Source organism: Marmota monax, unplaced genomic scaffold (genome assembly GCF_021218885.2).
Source record: "Marmota monax isolate L192 unplaced genomic scaffold, Marmota_monax_Labrador192_F-V1.1 WCK01_AAM20220418_F8-fsc00060, whole genome shotgun sequence".
NCBI lineage: Eukaryota > Metazoa > Chordata > Mammalia > Rodentia > Sciuridae > Marmota > Marmota monax.
In genome coordinates, this window is record NW_026692826.1 from 350,192 (window position 1) to 371,597 (window position 21,406).

The 21,406-nt window shown below is 34.3% G+C and overlaps 1 protein-coding gene across 1 annotated transcript in view; it reads left to right on the forward strand.

Moving 5' to 3' along the window:
- Cdh7 (cadherin 7) overlaps window positions 1-18,106 on the forward strand; it is a 126,924-nt gene extending 108,818 nt beyond the window's left edge. Inside the window, exon 12 of the mRNA XM_046448630.2 lies at window positions 10,175-18,106. Coding sequence (XP_046304586.1) covers window positions 10,175-10,668 — 494 coding nt within the window. The 3' untranslated portion in view covers window positions 10,669-18,106. The remainder of the gene's footprint in view (window positions 1-10,174) is intronic.
- Window positions 18,107-21,406: the final 3,300 nt, after the last annotated feature.

Below are 21,406 nucleotides of genomic sequence, written 5' to 3' on the forward strand. Positions count from 1 at the left end.
AAAAATCACAGTTCGCTGGATGGAGTTCAAGCTCTTCCAGTGTGTCTTCTGTGGATATCTTTACATTTAGCTTTCAAGCCTCTTGTCAGTTTTCTTCCCTCACCCACTGAATGCTAAACTATATTTGGCCTCTTGTTATTGCTTTTGTTTGTGATTTTGTTCAACAGTGAAGTATTTTCCTAATTTTGTCAGTGGTCAACATTACTAATATAAAATTATATTACTGAGAAAAACAGTGGCAGCTCTATGCAAAATATTGATCTACATCATAATCTATAATGAGAGAATATAATGCACATGGTAATTCTTGAGATAATAATGGGCACCGAATGTGTTCCTCATTCCAACAAACGTGAGAGAGAATGAATGAAAAATGAAAGACATTTCATAAGCTTAATGCTGTGAGCTGGGCATTAACCTAAGTACTTTATAAGCAGTATCTAATTTAATTCTCATAAAATGTTACTAGGCAATGATTATTATTATACACAGTTTTTCAATGGGAAATGTATAGCTTAGAGGAAATGTATACAAAGTTACAGGGTCAATGAGTGTCAGAGTCAGAACCCAAAACCAGGCAAGACTACCTTCTAAATGTTCTTGATTAGGGACTTTTTTTGTATGTTTTCATATATGAAAGATCTGTGTATCTCTGGAAGATACTTAGAGGTCTCCAGGTATCACAAGCCTGGACACTGCCAAATTAGAGGCAATAATATCTTTGATATGTTTCACATAGGGATCACTGGTTAATTCTGGGTACCTAATTTATAGTATCTTCCAATGACTTCTGGCCTTGAGAAAACACTCTTAGAAATGTCCATGTAAAAACTGAGGTTATATTTTAACACAACCTAAATGCAACATGCATCACCTTGTGCATAAAATAGTCCTCATCCTTAGAACATTTTTATCTCTCTTAACTTAAGCTCAAATGAACTCATTCTCTCACATTTAAAGAAGAAAAATTTTGTGATACTTGTTTATGGGAAATAAAATATTATTTCAGTTTAATTAATCGTTACCCTGTCTTGAGACACAGGCAGAATGGACTCCTTTACACAGATCTTTTTGCAATGGCTCTACCTATGTATGGGCTTGTTCTTTGGGGTAGCTGAAAATAGAAATCTCAATAGAAATATCAAATCCTGAATAATCTCCCTACATTCCTGCTGCTTTTCCCTAGTTGGTACCTATTTTTGTGTTTTTCTGAGTGGACTCTGTCTGCATTCCCTCTTCTCTCTGCCCCATCTCCGTAGTTAATCAGTCCTCGGTTTTACTTTGTTAGTTTTTGAGTCAGTTCATTTCTTTCCTCTGATGATGCACCTGATTTTGTCTAGGTTCCATCTTTTCCCTCCTGAATTATAGTGACCTCCCCACCCTCGGCCAGATGCAGTCCATCAGAACTGAAGACAAAGCTTCCTAAAAGCAAATGTGACTGTGACACATCCCAGCTTTAAGAGAATACTTCCATGACTCCTCATCATCTAAGTGCTGAAATCACAGACCCTTGAAAAGCAAACTGCTCCCTCTCAGCTCAAACTTATTTCTCTCCACTCCCAGTGTACTTTAGACAAACTGAATGTACATCGCGTTTTCTCAAACTCACTCTGCTTTCTTCCATGCCCCAGTCTGCTGTGCTCCTTCTGTTTCTCCTGCCTGTCTCCAGCATCCATACAGAATCCATAGTGGGTTTTTTTTTTTTCTTTGTATTCCAACTCACTTTCTTGGCTTCTGAGTTCAGGTTGGGTGCCTCTCTGGAGAGCCCCATTGCACTGGGGTTTGGCCATCTTTGAGAATCCACCAGAGCCAAGCGGCATCCATCAAGCCATGATTTAACTGCTTTATTGGCTTGTCACCTCTTCTGTCCTCTCCACTGGGCTCCTGCTTTTGAAGGCAAGGGTTGAGCATTATTTTATCATTACACATGGCATTTCATAAATTGCAGATCTGACATATGCAAGGTATTCCACACATGCTTGCTGGATAAACCATAAGTGATTTGAAGGTACTCAGTAATGGGAAAGAACATTTGATTTCATTTTCATCACTATTCATAGGGACATTTCCAATGGATCTGGATTTTCTTTTTTTCCTAATATTCTACATATTTATGAAATTTTCCCGAGATTCAGTCTATCTCTTTAACATTTTTGGAAAATAGCTATTTTATAGGTTAAGTGTATTTAAATTATATTTTCAGCTAATAGCCAGGGGAATATATGTATGCTTGAGAAAAAAAATCAGAAACTTATAACTAAAAATAGTGGAAATATTTCAGTGGAGATATCAAGGATTCTTTCTTATTAGTTTAAAATTCTATAGTTGATATTTAATTTGCCTCAATCACTCATTTATACTATTCTAGTTACACATTTTTATTTATTCTTTGTGAATGGAAGTGGTAGTATGGGTTCAAAAGTGCAAGTTAAAATGTTGGCCACTTGTTCTTGAGATTCTGCATGAATCTCTGATTCTACAGTGTATAGATGGACTACTCCTCCTTCAGAACTTGCTTTAGATGTCACTTCTGATGATATATTTTCCTTATAATAACCAGTGCCATATCATTTCACTTTTTGGGGGATGTGGGTGGAAGTACCAGAGATTGAACTCAGGGACACTTGACCACTGAGCCACATCCTCAGCCATATTTTGTATTTTATTTACAGACAGAGTCTCATTGAGTTGCTTAGCACCCCATGTTTGTTGAGGCTGGCTTTGAATTCTAGGTCCTCCTGCCTCAGCCTCCTGAGCTACTGGGATTATAGGCATGCACCATCACACCTGGCTCATTTCACTTTTTAAAACAAACTGGTTTATTTCTTTGCCTGAAACACTTCCAAATCACCAAGTATGCTCAAATACAACCCCACTGTTTCTCATGGTCCACAAAGCAGGGCATGATCTACTACCTGCTTGCTACTCTGAGCATCAGACTCTCTGGTCATTTTACTTGCTCAGTAAGAAGAGCTGCACAGCCTTTATTTCCATTATTTTCAAACAAAACATCCTTTTCCTGAAACTTTCTTCCTGCATCCCTTCATCCATAAGCCCCTGCATCACTGTGTTCTGCAGAGTAATGTCCTCACCACCATGATTAAATTAGGCAATCTTCACACTCACAGTTCTCTGTCCTAACACCTGTTTCTTTTGTGGTACTTATCACAGTTTGTAAATATATGTGTTTACAAATTAAAATGCACCTTGGGAGTAGTGATTCCCACCCGGCTTCCCCTTTCTCTCAACAGTATATTCTCCAAGCAGAAGCATAGGGCACTTAGGAGGCAAAATAGCTTTTAATGAGCCCATGGGTATCACTTATCATAATTGTTATTTTACAGCCTCTGATTTACATGTTAAGACCCTCAAGAGAAGACCCAGTATCTCTATTATTCATTATTCTACTACCTAGTAGATAGAACAGAGTAATATCTGATTAAGTAGGGTCATTGCAGTTATATGTAAGTTGATAGTACAGTCTGTGTTTATTTCTGTGCACCCATTTACAAGGCCCACATGAACAGAAACTATATTGTACAAGTTCGCATTATATGAATAATTATTTACTTAATAAAAAAATAGTACTTACCATATGTTTAAACACTATAAATACAACACACAATCAATGGAATATCAGGAATTGAAAGCACTTAAGTGGTAGGCAAGGGCAGTGGCTTAGAGAAGGGATTCCAGTCATATTTCATGGGCCACAATATGTAAGCACTGGAGACTGGAGTATGAAATGAGCACGTGTTGAAAATAAGGAGGAAATGAAGAAGTTAAGGATGAATTGGAAATTTCTGTTTTGTTATTCCCTTGTTTGATAAAAGAATACAAGATATGAAGCAAATTAGAGGTAGATTAATGAGTTTCAACCTAGAAGCTTTGAAAAATGTGAGAGCAATTTGGGCAGAAAATTTCATTAATTAAAGAAGTGATAGTAACAAATAATAAACAAAATACTAATCACAATATTTTAAAATTTATTACATTTTGTAAGTTCCTATATATTCACTATAAATAAAAATTGTGAGTAGTTGATTTTAAATATGGCTATCCAGAAAGATGGGAGTGAGACATCAGAGACATGAGCACTGGTAGGATCTTAGGTTTCATTGGGCTCATAGAGGAAGAAAGCAAGTATAGAATTTGAGGATATTCCTCCAATTCAACTGTGGTTGAGGAGGAGAGAATAAAATCTCTCTTTGTTTTTCTTTTATACAGTGTGTAAGGAGCCCTCTTATATTCTATTGAATGAGTCCAAGTTGGGTGACACCCTTTGGACTTGGTAAAATCAGAAATGCAGGGATCACCAGAATCTCCAGGAAAAAGCAAGGAAAACCCAAATTGTTCTGGCTTAAGAGCAATCAGGATAGAAGAAAGTAGGGCTATGGAAGAAGCTAACATTGAAACTAATAAAAATGAATACAACTGAGTATAGAGGAAATACAATTATTGGTTTGAATATCTCGGGAAAATTGTCACCAGTCGATGGTCTCTGTTTTCGTTGAGGATGCAGAGTACAAGTGGGGAGAATAGAGAAGATTTGAATTGATCAAGAAGAGAGTGGCAGTGTGTCCTTTCTTCCTCATGGTGGTTTCTGATCTGCTGCCAATAAAATTCACTTCATAAAGAGGTTAATCAAATTATTAAAATTTAATTAATGCCCAATGACAACAGTATGACAGATTTTTAGTAAGTTGTATATAAATTAACAGAATCAAAGGAGAATGGAGAATTAAAAAGGAATAGAGGCTAGGCACGGTGGCACACGCCTGTAATTCCAGCAGCCTGGGAGGTGGAGGCAGGAGGGTCTTAAGTTCAAAGCCAGTCTCAGCAATTTAGCAAGGCACTAAGCAACTCAGTGAGACCCTGTCTCTAATAAAATACAAAATAGGACTTGGGATGTGGCTCAGTGGTGGAGTGCCCCTGAGTTCAATTCCTGGTACCCAAAAAAGAAAAAGAATAGAAAGTTATTGAAAGGCTAAACTCTCCTTGCACATTGATGTGGATGATTTTTTACAATAAATTATTGAACTTGTTCACAAACTATGCAGATTTTTCATTTAAATTAGGTTAATTTTTCAAGTATATGTTTTAGGTGAAGTAATAACTACAGTGATAATAGTCATTTTCCTGAATTTTTAAAATTTTCAATTGGCAACAAAAATTTAGAGAATACCTTAGGACCATAAGCAATTAATATTTTTCCAGTATTTCTGAATCATTTTGTTTAGATTAGCCATCTAAATTAAATTTATTGTGAGTCATCAATATGAACAACATGTCTAATTTTAAATTTTCAAATAAGTTCTTTAGTAAAAGTAAAAGGAAACAGTTGAAATAAATGCTGTCAATATATATTTTTAAAAATTTATTTATTTACTTTAATTAGGTATGTATGACAGCAGAATGCATTTTGATTCATTGTACACAATTGCAGCACAACTTTACATTTCTATTAGCATCACACCATATGTGCAGTCATACATGTACCTAGGGTAATGATGTCCATCTCATTCCACCATCATCCCCCACCCCCATGCACTCTCCCAACCCTCCCTCCCTTTTGCCCAATCAAAATTCCTCCATTTGTCCCATGCCTCCCTGCTCCCTATTATGGATCAACATCCACTTATCAGAGAGAACATTCAGACTTTGGTGGTTTTTTTTTTTTTTTTTTTTAATATAGTGTCTCCCAACTACTGTCACTTAACATAAATCCATGAAAATTATCAATATTTTACTTTGTAAAAAACTCAAGTCTTCAACCAGCATGTATATTTTATACCTAGCAAACATCTCACATCAGAACAGTCACACCTCAAGTGCTAACTAGCCACATGTTATTGGTGACTACCATGTCCACCAGTGATCATTTAGACAACTCTTTTATGGCTAATAAGAAAGTATGATTGTTACTGAGACCAAAGGGAAAAAAGTACATATAGTTCCAGTGCCATTCCTTCCATGAGACTTTTTCTGAGCATCCTGGACAGAAATAACCACTTTCTTATACATGTCATCCTAGTATATTTTATATTGCCATATAAATTAAAGTATTATTTTTTAAGATTACTATTTATTTATTTATTTATTTATTTATTTATTTATTTATTTATACCAGGGATTGAACTCAGGGGTACTTAACCTCAGACTTTTTTTTTTTTAATTTTATATTTTGAGTCAGGGTTATTTAAGGTCTTGCTATGCTGCTGAGGCTGTCTTTGAACTTGGGATCCTCCTTCCTCAGCCTCTTGAGATGCTGTTATTATAGGCATGCATTACCACACCTGGGTTAAAATATATTTTTTAGCACATAAAATATTCAACTTAATGTCAGGAGCCTTCTGTATATCTGTAAAAACAGTGCCTTGTTTGTATTTTATTTATTTATTTATTCATTTACTATAAGATCATATTTTCTTGTTTTCAAATAATTATCACAGTTCTAAAGTTTATTCCTATTATTTGATTACTGTTTAACCAATTGAACTGTAAAGGTCACTAGGAGATGTATTACATCTGATTTTGCATGCAACATTATGTCATTATTTTTAGTGATTATTATAAATGGTTTAATACAGTTCATTTAAATGGAAGTATCAATTCATGAACATCCAACACAATATGTTTCACATGGCTAGATTTAAGCTAGACTTAAATCTTTTCTTCTGTCTCCACTCAGAAATGTGGTCCATAACATAAAAAAAAAAAAGATTACTGATAAAACTCTTAACATGCATAATCTTGTGCTTACATAGGCAGAAAATATTCTTCTTAATACAGGGATTATCTCCATAGTCCCTGAAAAGCAGTTAATACTTGTTCTTTACAAAAGTTAAATTTTATTTTTGTATGTGCTCAAGTAGTTAGAAATTAATATTCTCCAAAGTCATTGACATGTTTAATTATCTAACCTTCCAAAACAGTTCACATTTGTTCTTAGCTTCCAGTAAGGTGGGGAATAAGGAAAATGTTGAAAGTATTAACATTTTGGGGCATCCTGCACAATGGCTGATGCCCCCATGGCTGATCTTGGGCTTCTCTCCAGCTACAGTCTTGAGTAGCAGTGGGCAAGTTTATTAGTATAGCACAAGACGTGAATAAGCGATGCATACATATGATGACAAGAGTCACTGTAACGATATTAAAGGACAGAGAATTTTGGAATTTCTGCCTATTTGGATGTGGATCTACATTTGAAGAGCGTCCCTGGTCACAGGACTCTTACCCTCTCTGTGCCCTCCCTCGGGCTTAGGCTCAGCCACTCTTTCACCCTTTAGCTACCACATTCACCCACAGTTTTGCTGTCTGGTGGTGCAGCAGGGTTCTTGTTCTCACCTGCCTCCCCTCTCCACTCAGCTCTGCTCCTGCTTACACCCCCTCTCGCTTCCCTACTTCACTCTGGTTTCTCACTAGAAATTCTCACAGAGTCTTACTTTCTTTCGATTGTAATTACATTTATTCTGAGGGGACCATGTGAAAAGTTTCAGAAACTAAAGTGGCATATAAATCTCAAACAATAATTTTGCTCATGCATTGGTGTTAACACTTACTGACCTGTTTTTCTTTGAGTGACAATTTCCATTTGTGCTCTGGTTGTGGTCGTTGGGGGCTTTGTCTGTCAGTTATCATCTATGAAATTACTAACACTTTCTATAGTGTTATAGGAATTACAGACCAACATGACTACAGACAGGTTGTTTCCTGTGTCTAAGAAAACAAGCAAGTGGGAAAATACCCCAGGGAATTGTAGCAAGGACAAATGGCATGTCCTGCATGCCTACCTTCCTTTCCCACCTCACCAGCTTTTCTGTCTCCCACTGGCCTTTAGTACACATGCCAACCCACAGGATTGTTACATCTCCTACTTTGCCTATTATCTAAGCTTGTTCTTTGTTTTTCCTTCAATGAAAACACAGTATTTCCACCTGCCATTTTCCTGGACGTTTAAATTAATGCTCTTGACAGTCCAGATGATGAGAATGAGAACTGTCGTGTTGCACACTTGGAAAGTATCTGGAACTCTGCTTCCTCTGCTAATATTATTTCAAAGTCTTCTTCTCTCCCTCATCCACCCCATGAAAATTGAAGTCAGCCAGGACAGATAGCTAAGATCAGTTAGTCTTAGTTACTTGCCCCATCTGACACGTGCAAAGCTCTGCTTTTACCGGAGGCCTGCTTGACACCAAGGCCAAAGCTCCTTGTGCTCCAGGATTCTGGCACAGACCTTGAAAACCACAGGGCCCTGGAGTGGTAAAAATGCTAATTCTCAGTAGACAAAAAGGGCCAATGCACACAGTAGGAATGTAGGTGAGAGCCAGACATCTTTTGGGAACAGTAAGATAATCAAGCAGTAGCTTTTGAACTGTATATCTACCCTTTTGTGAAGCCGGCTGAGAGGCTTCAAATGTGGTAAATAGAGCCCAGAAGAGAACAAACACACATGTGTCATAAGAGGCGGGCCATAAAAGCTCGGAAATGCTTTTCAATTGCTGAATTGTATGCTGCTGTCTACAAAGTGAAAAATTTATGAACAGTAGTCCAAGGTCAAATGAGAAAGGAAAGGAAAGTGGTACCTGAAAAAATAGTAGTTGTTTAGAAGTATTTCCAAAGAACTCCAATAAAAACTTCATCAGTCACATTGCTGTTGATGGAAAAGCAAGTAGCAAATAAACACTTAGGAAAATACGTGATTTTAGTTGATGTGAATGAGTTCATTTTACTGAAAATTTAGAAAGTACTTAGCTTTTTCACTTGTGCATGTAGACTGTGCTAGAGGATGAGGTGGGGGCTAAAGTGTGCTTCCTACCTGGTTACAGTATATAGCTTTACCGGATTGCATGCATGTCTTTCTTGGTTTTATATTTTTATTTTCAAATGCATTTTTAATGCTAAAGTGTAAATTTTATAAATTACTTTAAGCACAAATGTTCCAAGCCCCCTTTTTATTAGTTTTTATATTTAGAACTTTTGGGAATTGAACCCAGAGCCTTGCACATGCGAGAGGCAAGTTCTATGCCATTGAGCCACACCCCCAGATCTTCAAGCCCCTTTTAAAAATGTGCTCCAAATAATTATCTACTTAGTACAAATTTTGGGCTTTCTAGACCTTGCAAATAATACTTAGACTGATACAACAAAAATTGTTATAAAATATTTTATTTTTAGATAATTAAATATAATTCAATACTTTTTTTAAGTAATTTTTGAATTCAAAAGTTCAAGAACATGTTTTTCTACCTAATTCTAAGTTAATTCAAAGAGGCATGAAACCTAACATATTCTTAGTTCAGGAAGCATTTAATCAATTGTAGCCAGAGAATGCTTCACATGATTATTTTATGCCCATGAAAAATATGGTCCATATTCAGTTTATTTAAGGTAAAAGAAAAAATCTAGTGGAGTTACTTTCTTTGCTTTCCAGCACAACCACATGCTTCATGATTTAATATAATATGAATTTTTACACAAGAACAAAACTGTTCAACATTGAAGGGACAATTTATTTCCTAAACCTGTATTTGGCTGATGCTGAAAATCTACAACCTCTATTCTGTCTCTAGATATAATGCACAAAGTAAGTCCAACTTCAGAATTTCATACATGAAAGTGGAATTCAATTTATTATAGGGAAGCTTTTAATCTTTGTATATGGCCTGACATGCTGGATTTTATTTAATAGCTGAATTTCATAGACAAGGACTAGGCATGTCTTCAAAGAACCTGACCAAATACTATAATCCATTTCCTCCTGAAATTACAGTTGTTAAATTAGACACAAAACATTTATGAATGTCACTGTGCCTTTCCAGCAATTAACAAGTTCAAAAAAAAATCCCTTCATGCTGCATGGCTTTGAAATTATTGTATTTATCCTGAGCTGGCCCTTCAATTTGTTCTATCAAACACTTTAGAGGCCGGAGCAAGACATCAATCCTGAACAGGTGTGCAAAAGGGCTTCTTGATGTCTGAAAGTGTTCTATTTTAAAGCCATTTTAGCAATTTTAGCACATCAGCCACTGTGAATTCCCAGGTAAGTAAGAGGCCAATTCATTTCCCCGTGAAGGCAAGCAATCTGAGTCACCATCATGGGCCAGATGTCACCTTGATGAGGGACAGTCGTGCAGTTGGCTGAAATTCTCACTTTGCTGTCTCCTTCTTGCAGTGCTGATCCTTCTTATTATAACCATGAGAAGGCGGAAAAAAGAGCCCCTGATTTTTGACGAAGAGAGAGATATTAGAGAAAACATCGTCAGGTACGATGACGAGGGTGGAGGAGAGGAAGACACAGAGGCTTTTGACATGGCTGCACTGAGGAACCTCAACGTCATCCGTGACACCAAGACCCGTAGGGATGTAACTCCAGAAATTCAGTTCTTGAGTCGACCGACTTTTAAGAGCATCCCAGATAACGTTATTTTTCGGGAATTTATTTGGGAGAGACTGAAAGAAGCTGATGTTGACCCGGGGGCTCCCCCCTATGACTCTCTGCAGACATATGCCTTTGAAGGGAATGGCTCAGTCGCTGAGTCACTCAGCTCTTTGGATTCCATCAGCTCAAACTCTGATCAGAATTATGACTACCTAAGTGACTGGGGACCTCGCTTTAAACGCCTCGCGGACATGTATGGAACTGGCCAAGAGAGTTTGTACTCATAGCCTTGGAACCTTTACTTGAAATGTACTGAAGAAAAAGAGCAAAACCACTACATACAGAAAGCAAGAACTCCACTAGCTGGAGAAAAATGGTTGTAAATATTTCTCCATTTTTAACTGCTTAGGTTTCCGCCTTGGTGAAGCATATCTTCCTTAGACTTATCCAAGGGACTGCACTGACCACAGACTCTGAGCATTTGAAGGTTTTCTTTTTTTTTTTTTTTTTTTGATAAAAAGAAATGCTCAGTGGTTTGTGAAATAGATAGCAACTCTCATATACCTGCAGAGGCACCTAACCTCTATGAGTAAGTGGTGGCCCGTGTTGTCAGTGAACCAGCAATGTCCTGCGTGTACCTTCATGGTACTGCCAGTGAGAGGAGTAGAACATGATGTGCCATTGAGAAATCCTGGAACTCCTTGTGTATCAAAACCTGGGACAAATTTAATTCACAGCGATGCTTTCTAGCTTGCTATAAGATAGAATTCAAGAGAATTTTATTGCTGTTGGTAGCAAAAAAATATTTTATTTAGCAATATACAAATTCTCAGAATATCCTTATCAAATGAAAACCCTCAAATAATAGCCACTAAAATTTGATATAAGGCAACATAAACCATGGTTGAGTCAATAAATTGTGAAGTGTTTCAGATAAGAATAAGGTAGATAATTCTTCAAGTTTGCAATAGTTTCGAGATGCTTATGTAGGTATGATTTTAAAAAAAGTTGCTGTCTATTCGTTGATTTTTATTATCTCTTCTGATTTGTACAGGAGAATACCTTTTGTTTTTTTATTTGATACATGGTGTTATGTTTATTTTGGAGCACCAATCTCCACTAAATTCAGGTTCATCTTTAATGCCTCGTAGTATTAAACTCATCAGAACATACTGGTTTTTCTCCAGTCTGAGCTACAAGAGATGAAGCATAGAAATGGAGAATTAATAGTATAGCAATTGAGCCCTGTTCCAGTTCACATCTCAAAGAGGAGCACAGCAAAAGGACATACAAATTTTTCTTCTGAGCCATTAGAATGTACAAAACAAAACACATATTGTATTTTAGACTTCAGAGAGAATGAAGATTTTCTTTGATGCAAGATTTATTTTCCAAGGTCATGAGTTCTATATGCTCCAAAGACTTTCAAGAATCAGTTTCTCAACCTGTGTTGCTGTAACATTTTGAGTAAAAGACTGAATTTTTAAATATATTTTAAACAATATAGTGTTATCAATTTCAAGTCCATCTTTAAATTATGATGCAAATGTGTCCCTTAAGAACTAAATGATATATCATTTCTCTGGTGGTTTAGATGTGCCAAAGTGAAGAGGGCAATTGCAAGTAACCACATGTGTTTAAGTTTGAGATAAATGTCTCAAAATAAGAAGAATTTTTTAACCAAAATAATATTTCTACTTATTTTTCCTAGATTAATACTAGTTTAATGTGCATATAACCAAGTGAAAATGGATTTATTTTTTTCTTACATTCTCATTTGAAAAATAATCCATTGTCCACTTCCTAATAAATCTACAGGGAGTGAACACTGTGTAAGAAATTGTGTTCTAAAAGTGCTTCTTTCTGAAAAGCAGACACTGGAACCCTGAATATTACTATGTTGATTACACGAAAAGAAACTATCTAGGATTCTGTAAACTTGCAGTCCACATTTAGAAATGACGTATGTGAAAGTGGCCTTCAGCTTCATAAAAATAAATTATTCAATAAATTTGATTATATGTAAACAGTCCTTTAATTTGAGTAAAGGTTTTTAGATACTGTTTATTCACTAGATAGATAAGCTTCTTGCTGTATTAATATGCATATATATAAAACAGATCCATAACAGAGTTAAAGACACTGCTAATAACCTTTATTTACATGTGTGAAGTTTTCAAATAAAAAAATGGTACATTTATCCAATCCAATAAAATCAGAGTGTGGTTCAGGAATTATGCATATGTTAAATCAGCAAAGTGCTGAGAAAAGAGTTTTGTAACAATCCCCTTGTTGTTTGCAAGAAGAAAAAATAGTTTATTGTACATTTGGATTATGATGTCAAAACTGCTGCTTGTTCCACTTATCACTAAATGAAGGTTTGTATGTATATATTTTAGAAGAGGAATATAACATCATGCACATTGCCTTCTCTCCTTTTAAAATATACATATTTTACCTTATTTTTTTTTTTGCATTTACCAGTTACAGATTGGGAAAAGTTCAAATGGAAATGATGGTTGAAAACTATTACACATATGCAAGTATTATATATATATATTATCAATACAGTATTGAAGTTAGTTTAATATTATTTTTAGGAATTGCTCTTGAGGTAGCTGAAAGAAAAGTCCTTCATATAGGTAAATTTATATGAAGAACTCTAAGGTTAATTGGAATGGTGTGGTGCATTTGTTTAGCTTTCTTTTTTCTTCTGAAATATAATACTACATATGATTATCTAACCTAATATTTGAAAGACAAGCTTTGTGTTAAAAACAAAGACTGGATCACTTGATTGATGACATCAATCATAAAAGTAATTAAGAGATTTTCCAATAATCTTTTCAGTAAACATCCATTATTTAGTCATTTAAATTCAACATTGTACTGGAAATAGTGAGAATCAACTCCCAAGACAGAATTATGTGCATCTCTCTCCAAGTCCACTTCCAGTGGTACTATTTTGGTAGGCTGATGTCAGCCATGGTGGGAATGTTTAGACAACTGTGGCAAGGAGCAAGCCATTTCTCTTTTTCTGGATCTCCAATTGTTAAATATTTACCAAGCTACTTATTAAATTATTTCATATGAAGAAACATCATGAATATAGATACAGTGTGAATGAACAGAACATGAAATCATGACATGAAAAGAATTTATGCTACAGCCTATTACTAAATATAGATGCAAGAAGTGATTTCCTCATATCAAAACCTTGGGAAGCAATGGCTTAATAACATCAAATTCAGACAATAGTGCAGGGAGTAAAAATAATAATAATAATGATAATAATAATAATAATAATAATAATAATAATAATGTTTTCCAATTAGCCATACCATGGCACCAAAAAAAAGAAGAAGAAGAAGAAATTCATAGTGTGTAATGTAATATGTAATGTGCATTTTGAACAATTTAACTTCCTTAAAAATTAATCACATTATATTTTTTACTGTCCATTTCAAGAAAATACACCAAGGTGCCTATTCTAAATTATTTTTTTTGCATAATTTTAAAGTATGGAAATTAAATCTTATTAAAAAGCAGAGTTGCACAGGTCAAGCCTAAATTATGATACTGATTCACAGTTCAGTTTCTCCTTTAAAGCACTATTCCAAGATCAGTTAACCCTAACTATAGACCAAAATCAGGGAGTGAACGTTAAGGAATAAAAATAGGCTTGTGGAGGCAGTGAGCAGATCATTATATCAGCAATTGCTAGATGGACCTGGCAATCTTTCTTCTTTGCCATGAAGCAGCCGCAATGAAGTTGAGGTCAGATGAATATAAATTACAGGAAGAAATGACATTCAAGTGATGACCCCTGTCTTCTCACTTTGCCCTCTGAAAATGTTTTAAATTATTTAAGTTCATGCACAATTACATTTACTATATGGGACATGAGCAGGCCAAGGTAATTATTCTCATGGAAAAAGGATACTTATACAAGAGATGAGCAGTATTTGTGATATGACCTATAAGCTCCCAGAAATGCAAATGTTGATGGGATATTAGCATTTATATTCAAATACAAAATATAAAGGACATTAAAAGGAGCTAAATTAAATAATTTTCAAGAGGCCAAACAATTTCAAAATTTAAAAAAAAATTTAACTATTATTTATAAATATTAACCTTCAAATTTTCAATGTTAAGTTCATATCTATTGACTTACAAACTGTTTTAATTACCCTAATTGTTTTTTAACACAACTTGAAGGTTTATTTACAATCAATCTAATTTAATTAAAGTTGATTAAAGCCTCCACTGACTTTTAATTATTTCTAGTCAGAGATGGCTGGAAACAGGTTGAATTTTTATGATAATTAATATATGAGCCAATTTACTTTATTAGTCTGTGTTTATTTGATCTTACATATACCGCCAGTTTTTTTTTAAGTTATTAGCACTACATATTGTCTATATATGTGATGATGTATACAAAATTAGCAAAGAAAGCGAATACAAAAATGTTAGCCAACTTGATATAATAAAGGGTAAGAAAGGATTAATAGCATTTGTAATTTGAATATAATTGATTTTTTTTCACATAAGTGGCCTAAGCTCTTGAGAAAAATGTGAGGGATCTAAGGCTGAGGTTGGGCAAGCATAGTAAAGCCAAATCAGGGAAGGGTTTTTAAGGCAAAGGACAGGACTCAATGTGGGTGACATTCTAATGATTTGTCATAGTTATGCTATCTTCTATGCTCAGAATTTATGTTAAAAAAAGCAGTGCCACTGTGTGTGTGTGTGTGTGTGTGTGTGCTTGTGAGAGAGAGACAGATAGACATTCAGAGACATTGAGAAGTACAAAGTGACTCTAAACAAATGAGTCTAACATCACCCGCCTAATGCTGTTATGTTATTGTCATTTGACAAATGACTGTTAAGCAATAAGACAAGAAAATCTATACTGACAAAAAAACTAATTTTTTAAACAATCTAATTTGATTTATAGTAAAAGAAAGATTTTTGCGGCTAGGGGAAGAACATTTAGCTAATCCATCTGTATAATTGCCACATTTTATTTCTTTTGTATAGCTGTGACTTCACTGTTAACACAGAATGTAGAATGTAAATTATTTATTGTGAAATGTCACTGGCCTTCAGCTTCTGGGGTATCAGTGTGGCATGTAAGGAATTACCCCTGGTATGTGGTTGTAACATCAGTCAGAGGTTCAATTGGAGCTTGATTTTACTGAGTCCTAGATTCCATTCTAACTCTCTACATTTTATGTTCATGATTGCAATTGAGTTAATGATAATCTTGTGTACTTTAGGTGCTTTGAGATGATTAACAAAACATACTGTATAATCTGTGAATTACTGAAAAAATGTAAAGTTTTAATATGGGGAATTATGGAAATTATGTGAAAAGGTTGATTATATTTATTGTTATATGCTGAACACAGATAATTTCTGTTTGTTGAAATGTGCACTAAAGGAAAAATACATGAAATAAGAACCCTAAATTGCAAAAATATTTTTAAAAAGAAAGTAATAATTAAGTTGTAATTTTAATAGTCTCGAAAAGCTGTTACAAGTCTTTAAGATTAGTGACTAAATCAAACTAATTCAATGATTTATAAGAATTAGGATGTCAGTAGAGACAAGCAGTGATAAAGAGAAATCTTTCCCAGGCATGGTGACCACTAATGGGAGTGAAAGGGATTCAGAGGAGCCCAGCCTTGTGGCAGAACACTAACACATCCACATAGAGAAGATCTTCAAAAGGCAATCATGCACAGAATATAGGAGCCTTCCAGACGTCTGAGGTAGATAAAGTGAGATTCTAGAGTGCTCATCATTTTTCCCAGTTATAGTGGTATATGTATAATTAATTTAGACACTTCTAAGTACTAAATTACAGTAGTATTGACTTCACATAAAAAAAAAAAACACACTAAATGCAGCAATCTCTTGTTTTGACCACTCAGAGAATCACTTTCAATATCTTGCAAGATCTAATACATCTTAGCCTTTTATAATGAAGAAACTCTGGGAAACAAAATAATAATATTTACTAGAGATTACTGTTTGTCAGTGATATTCTGCTCACTAGTATATTATTAGCTAATAAACTCTCTTCTCAACTACTAGTTATTGGCTATTTGTTGTTCAGATGATCAGACATAAACACATTGATAACTATATCACTAATGAGAAAATTGAGAAAGACTACATACACTCATTCAAATCCATTGATTGCTGAATTTTAATTTCATCAATTAATGTAATTATGCTAAAGGCCTATGTATATTTTTATAAGCAGCAAAATTATATGATTCACAATCCTACTGCTTCATGCTGTATTTTTGTGAGTATAACCATAGTTTTTATATGTCAAGATGAGGAATATACTATAAGTGGTATATTACCAGTATTTTAAAAGTTATCAAGATTTTTAAAAAACATATATAAGAACCCTAAATTATATAAATTATAATTATATATATATGTGTGTGTGTGTGTGTGTGTGTGTCTTAAACTGTGTATGTAAACACACATATGTCTATATCTGAGTGTGTACACATACACATATATACAAACACATATGTGTGTGTATATATATGTGTGTGTGTGTGTATCTATATACACACACGGAGAGAGAGAGAAAGAGAGCACATGCATATATAGATGCAAATAATTTGAGGCTAAATGTTTAGTTGTAAATTAAATTATTTTTAACATTTTAACTTTATTTATTTATTTATTTGTTTGTTTAGTTTTCAAGGTAATTATGGCTTTCATATCCAATCACTACAATGAGATTACCCGGATTCATTGGATTCATTGGGAAAAATATGGCATATTAGCAAAGCTTCTCTTAACTCAGACTTCAGAATTTCTTTTTCAGTATGTAAAGAAATCTACAATTCATACAGGTAAAACATTCAGGATAGCTTTCAGTGAAATTATTATTGCATATTTATGAGAATGCACAGTAATTATATTAAAAAAGAATTTAACCCATGTTTTTCAATGATTCTGCTTGCTTAAGAGGCTCTTAAATAAATTGACACAAAAGAGCCTCAAAATGCTAATTTAATGACTACTGAATGGATCCTGAAAATCTAGTTCTACTTAGCATTGGAAATGAGACAGGAATTTCTAGGCTAAGTTGGAATGTATGTCAGAATATAAAGAGATCATTGTTGTTCAGGTCAAGCATTATGTTCCAATCAAATAAAAATTTGAAATTTTTGAAGCAGCCACAGGAAATAAAGTGCAGGTTCAAAACCTGTAGAGGTGTGTACACGGTGAACATCAACCAGGATGTGTGTTTTATTGAATTTTTTTAATTGAGAAAAACATTGTCTTAGTTCAAGATTTTATAGAAGAAAATAATTTCCCAAGTTTCTGATAACTCCAGACATGGGGAGAGCAGTGTTGACCTCTGTTGTAGCCATTCTCAATTCTGAGGTGATGCCTACCTGACTTCCCATTTAAACATCTTGACAACGTCAAGCAGAAAATGAGAATTATTGTAATGAAAGTTTTGTGTTTTATTCTAAGTACTTTGTTTTTATAAAAATTAATGTAATAAAATTTTCCATATACATGCAATTTGAAGTTCCAGGAATTCCTGTTGTAATATGTGATATCAATTTTCTTATGGACTTGTGAATTGCACCAATTAGTCACTGTATCTGCAAAAGTGGCACCGTTTTTTTTTTTTTTTTTTAGTGGAGAAAAATTGAAACCTAGAGTGGTGGTGACTAATCCAAGGAAATTTGTGATGTAAATGGTAGAAATGAAAAAAGAAAATATATTTAGACATTTTCCTGCTATATTTCTGTTATCATAGGCCTTGAGGAAATGGTGTTCTGGTTTGGGTAGATAAGAAAGGAGATGAAACCCATTACAAAAGTATATTCATCAATTTAATGAGGATTTAGTTTCTTTATAAAGACTGTTTTCCTGTTCTTCATTTAAAAAATCCCAATCGGGAAAATAACATTAAATTTTTTGTTTCAAAATAATAACCTGGCATTTTATCCATATGTTCCATTTCCTGTTGTCTATTTGAGGTGGTGCATTATCCTAAGAATGGACAATATGGCAGCAATGTGGCAGGCCAGATTTCTGAGAGTCACACATTGGGCACGTTCATAGACTTCACCTAAATTCTTGACTTAAAAGAATGTAAAAAATTAAAAGGAAGAACCAAAAATCAATTTCAGAATGTAAAAAAGGAAAAAAGAATTAAATAGAGGAACATAAAACAATAGAAAAATCTGAAGCCTATAAATGAAGCTGAGCTGTCAATAAAGAAAGCCACCGACATCAGCCACAGACACAGCCATCACATCCCATGACTGGGTCTGTGGAGGGTATAAGGTACATGGTTTGAGTCATTTAAGGTAGCTTCACCCCTAGCGCCCACAGATAATTTAAAATAAAATAGAGATGATTGATCCAACAGCAACAAACACCAAAGGTAAACCATCATGAAGGAGGCAGTCTACAGAATCACCAAGAACAAAAAACATGGTAATTATCAGAACTATAAAGCCATATATAGAATGTTCAAAGAAATAAAAAATAAATTAAAATATGAGTAATGATAAGAAGATTATCAATGATAAAACATTTTGAAAAACAACCAAACTGTATATTTAGTAAAAAATTTTTGAAGCTAAAAATCTAATAGAAAGAACATACATATATTACATTACACATAGTACAAGAAAGTCTTGGTGGGCTGAAAGACAGATTGGTTGAAATTATATATGATGCCACATAGAGAGAAAACATACATAATTTACATGAACACAGAGAACAAGGAGGAGTGTGACAGCCCCACACTGTAGCCCTGTGCAGTGCCTTGTTTGACCACCATCTCTAAAGGATGGGTTCCCTTGACTGCAGGCCTACTATGATCCTCCTTTACATCAAGCTATACCCACTGTGCCCCACACAGTTTGATTATTAAGTTTAGTGATCCATCTGACAAATATTGTTAAAAGTGCATTATTTTAATTCCAGCAAAAATAAACTATGTACATTCATCAAAACTTGTAGCATTATTAAAAGTGGACAGGATGTCCTAGCAATTTAGATTAAAGCAAGATAGCTAAAAACAGGCTCTGTGTTATATTATTTCTTGTAAGTATGTTTTGACTGATTTCGTCTTTGGATATTGAAGATCAAAGTGAATCTCTGTTTTGTCTTTTCTCTTACAAAAGAGAGGTTAATTTAGATTGGGCAGAAGGAATAAAATAAAAGATGGACATTATGTAGCATAAATCATAATAGTTTTTTTTTCTCTTCCAAGTAATCTCTTCCCACATCCCGAGCCCCTTAATATTATTTTGTAGATATGTTCTGTAGCCAGAAAGTATAGTCAGCTTAGAATCAAGTCAATCAGCTTTCAGGTGACCTATCAGTCACCAGAGAGGACCTAAAAGCATTTGGAGGTGATCTGAGATGTCCTGTTTTATAAATTTCATAAAGGTGGATGAGCTGTGTTTGCCATCTCATAGTTTGGTAGTAGAGGGATTCTCTCATTTCTTGTTCAAAGTAAAGATTATTGTACTTCTTCTTAAGCATCAAAATAGGGTTTCTGTTGAGTGTGGGTCCTTCTAACTTTTCTTAAATGTTGTTAACATGGCCAGCATTTTATGACGGGCACACATCCTTTCCACCTAAAGACATTCCCTAATTCTATGTAATAAACAGATAAATAGGACACAGTCTCCTAGTTTGTGGTGGCACAGTAAAGTGTGCTCCTGCCTATGAGCATGTTCAAGGGGTCAAAGAAAAAGTATGCTCATATAAGCCTGAAAACTGTATATACTACTTTCCTTAGTCTGAAAACTTAGACACATATCTAGCCAACAAAATGAAGATAATTAGTGAAATAGTGTGCACACTTTTTAAATGATAGGATTTCTTATTCTGAAAATGCAAGATGCTTTGTTACTTTTGTTATATTTAATTAGGTCACAAAAGGCTTAAATTTCATAATCACTCCTTAACTGAAATATAAGAAACCTAATTATATGAAACATATTTCACTGTTATTACAAATATTTTCTAATATTTTCAGTATTTCATCCAAGAGGAGACTGAAACTCAAAGAGGTTTGATGTACTGGTCACTGGTCCACAAGCACTAAGTGACAGACAGGATCTTGAATCTGGCAAAGTCCATTTTTCTAAATATTATTATGAGCACTCATAATTTGAAGCCTACTGTCATGATACTATAATTTTACCTACTAATGAGCATGAATTGGACATCGTATATGTAGGCTGCATAAGGAATTAAGACTCATTGTTTTTCCCAATGTCAATATGTGGTGAGTGAAGAAAATATCCTTAAAAAGATGGTCCTTCCAGCCTTAGTGTGTCCAGATGAGAAAATTTGTGAAGTGCACTTAATGTCACATTTCTTTTCTTTTTTAAAAGTCTTATTTCATTGCTAATTAACTCATATGAATTTTACAAATTTATTTGCATACTTTGAATAGTTAGTATTTTGAGCTATTCACCACAAAGTAAGGATAAATATTTGAAGTGATGAACACACAAATCACCCTGACTCAATCATTGCACAGTGTGTACATGCATAGAAACATATTGTACGACTATGGTCATGTTTATGTATGAAAACATTTGTTAACTTCTAAGTATAAGTTCACCATTATAACAGAACAAATATTTGTACTATATTTATAACATACTATATAGTTGTATATAAAAATCTGACAAGAACTTCTGATACAAAATTTGGCCAATTATAAAGCTTAAGAATGGAAGAATGAAGTGATTTGATGAGTACTAGAATTAGAAGGTATGATTTTAAATAAACACTCAGTGTTGAACACAGTGACTTAAAAACCAATACACCTCCCATTAAGAGATAGTTTCCTTATGATAATTGTTATATCTTGAGGTTGCAATTGAACATGCAATTGAAATGTCCTGAGCTACTTCCTTCCACCACATCTTTCTACCATGATTTTCTGCATTATCTCGGGCCCCGAGCTATGGAGTCTGTCCATGGACTGAACCTCTG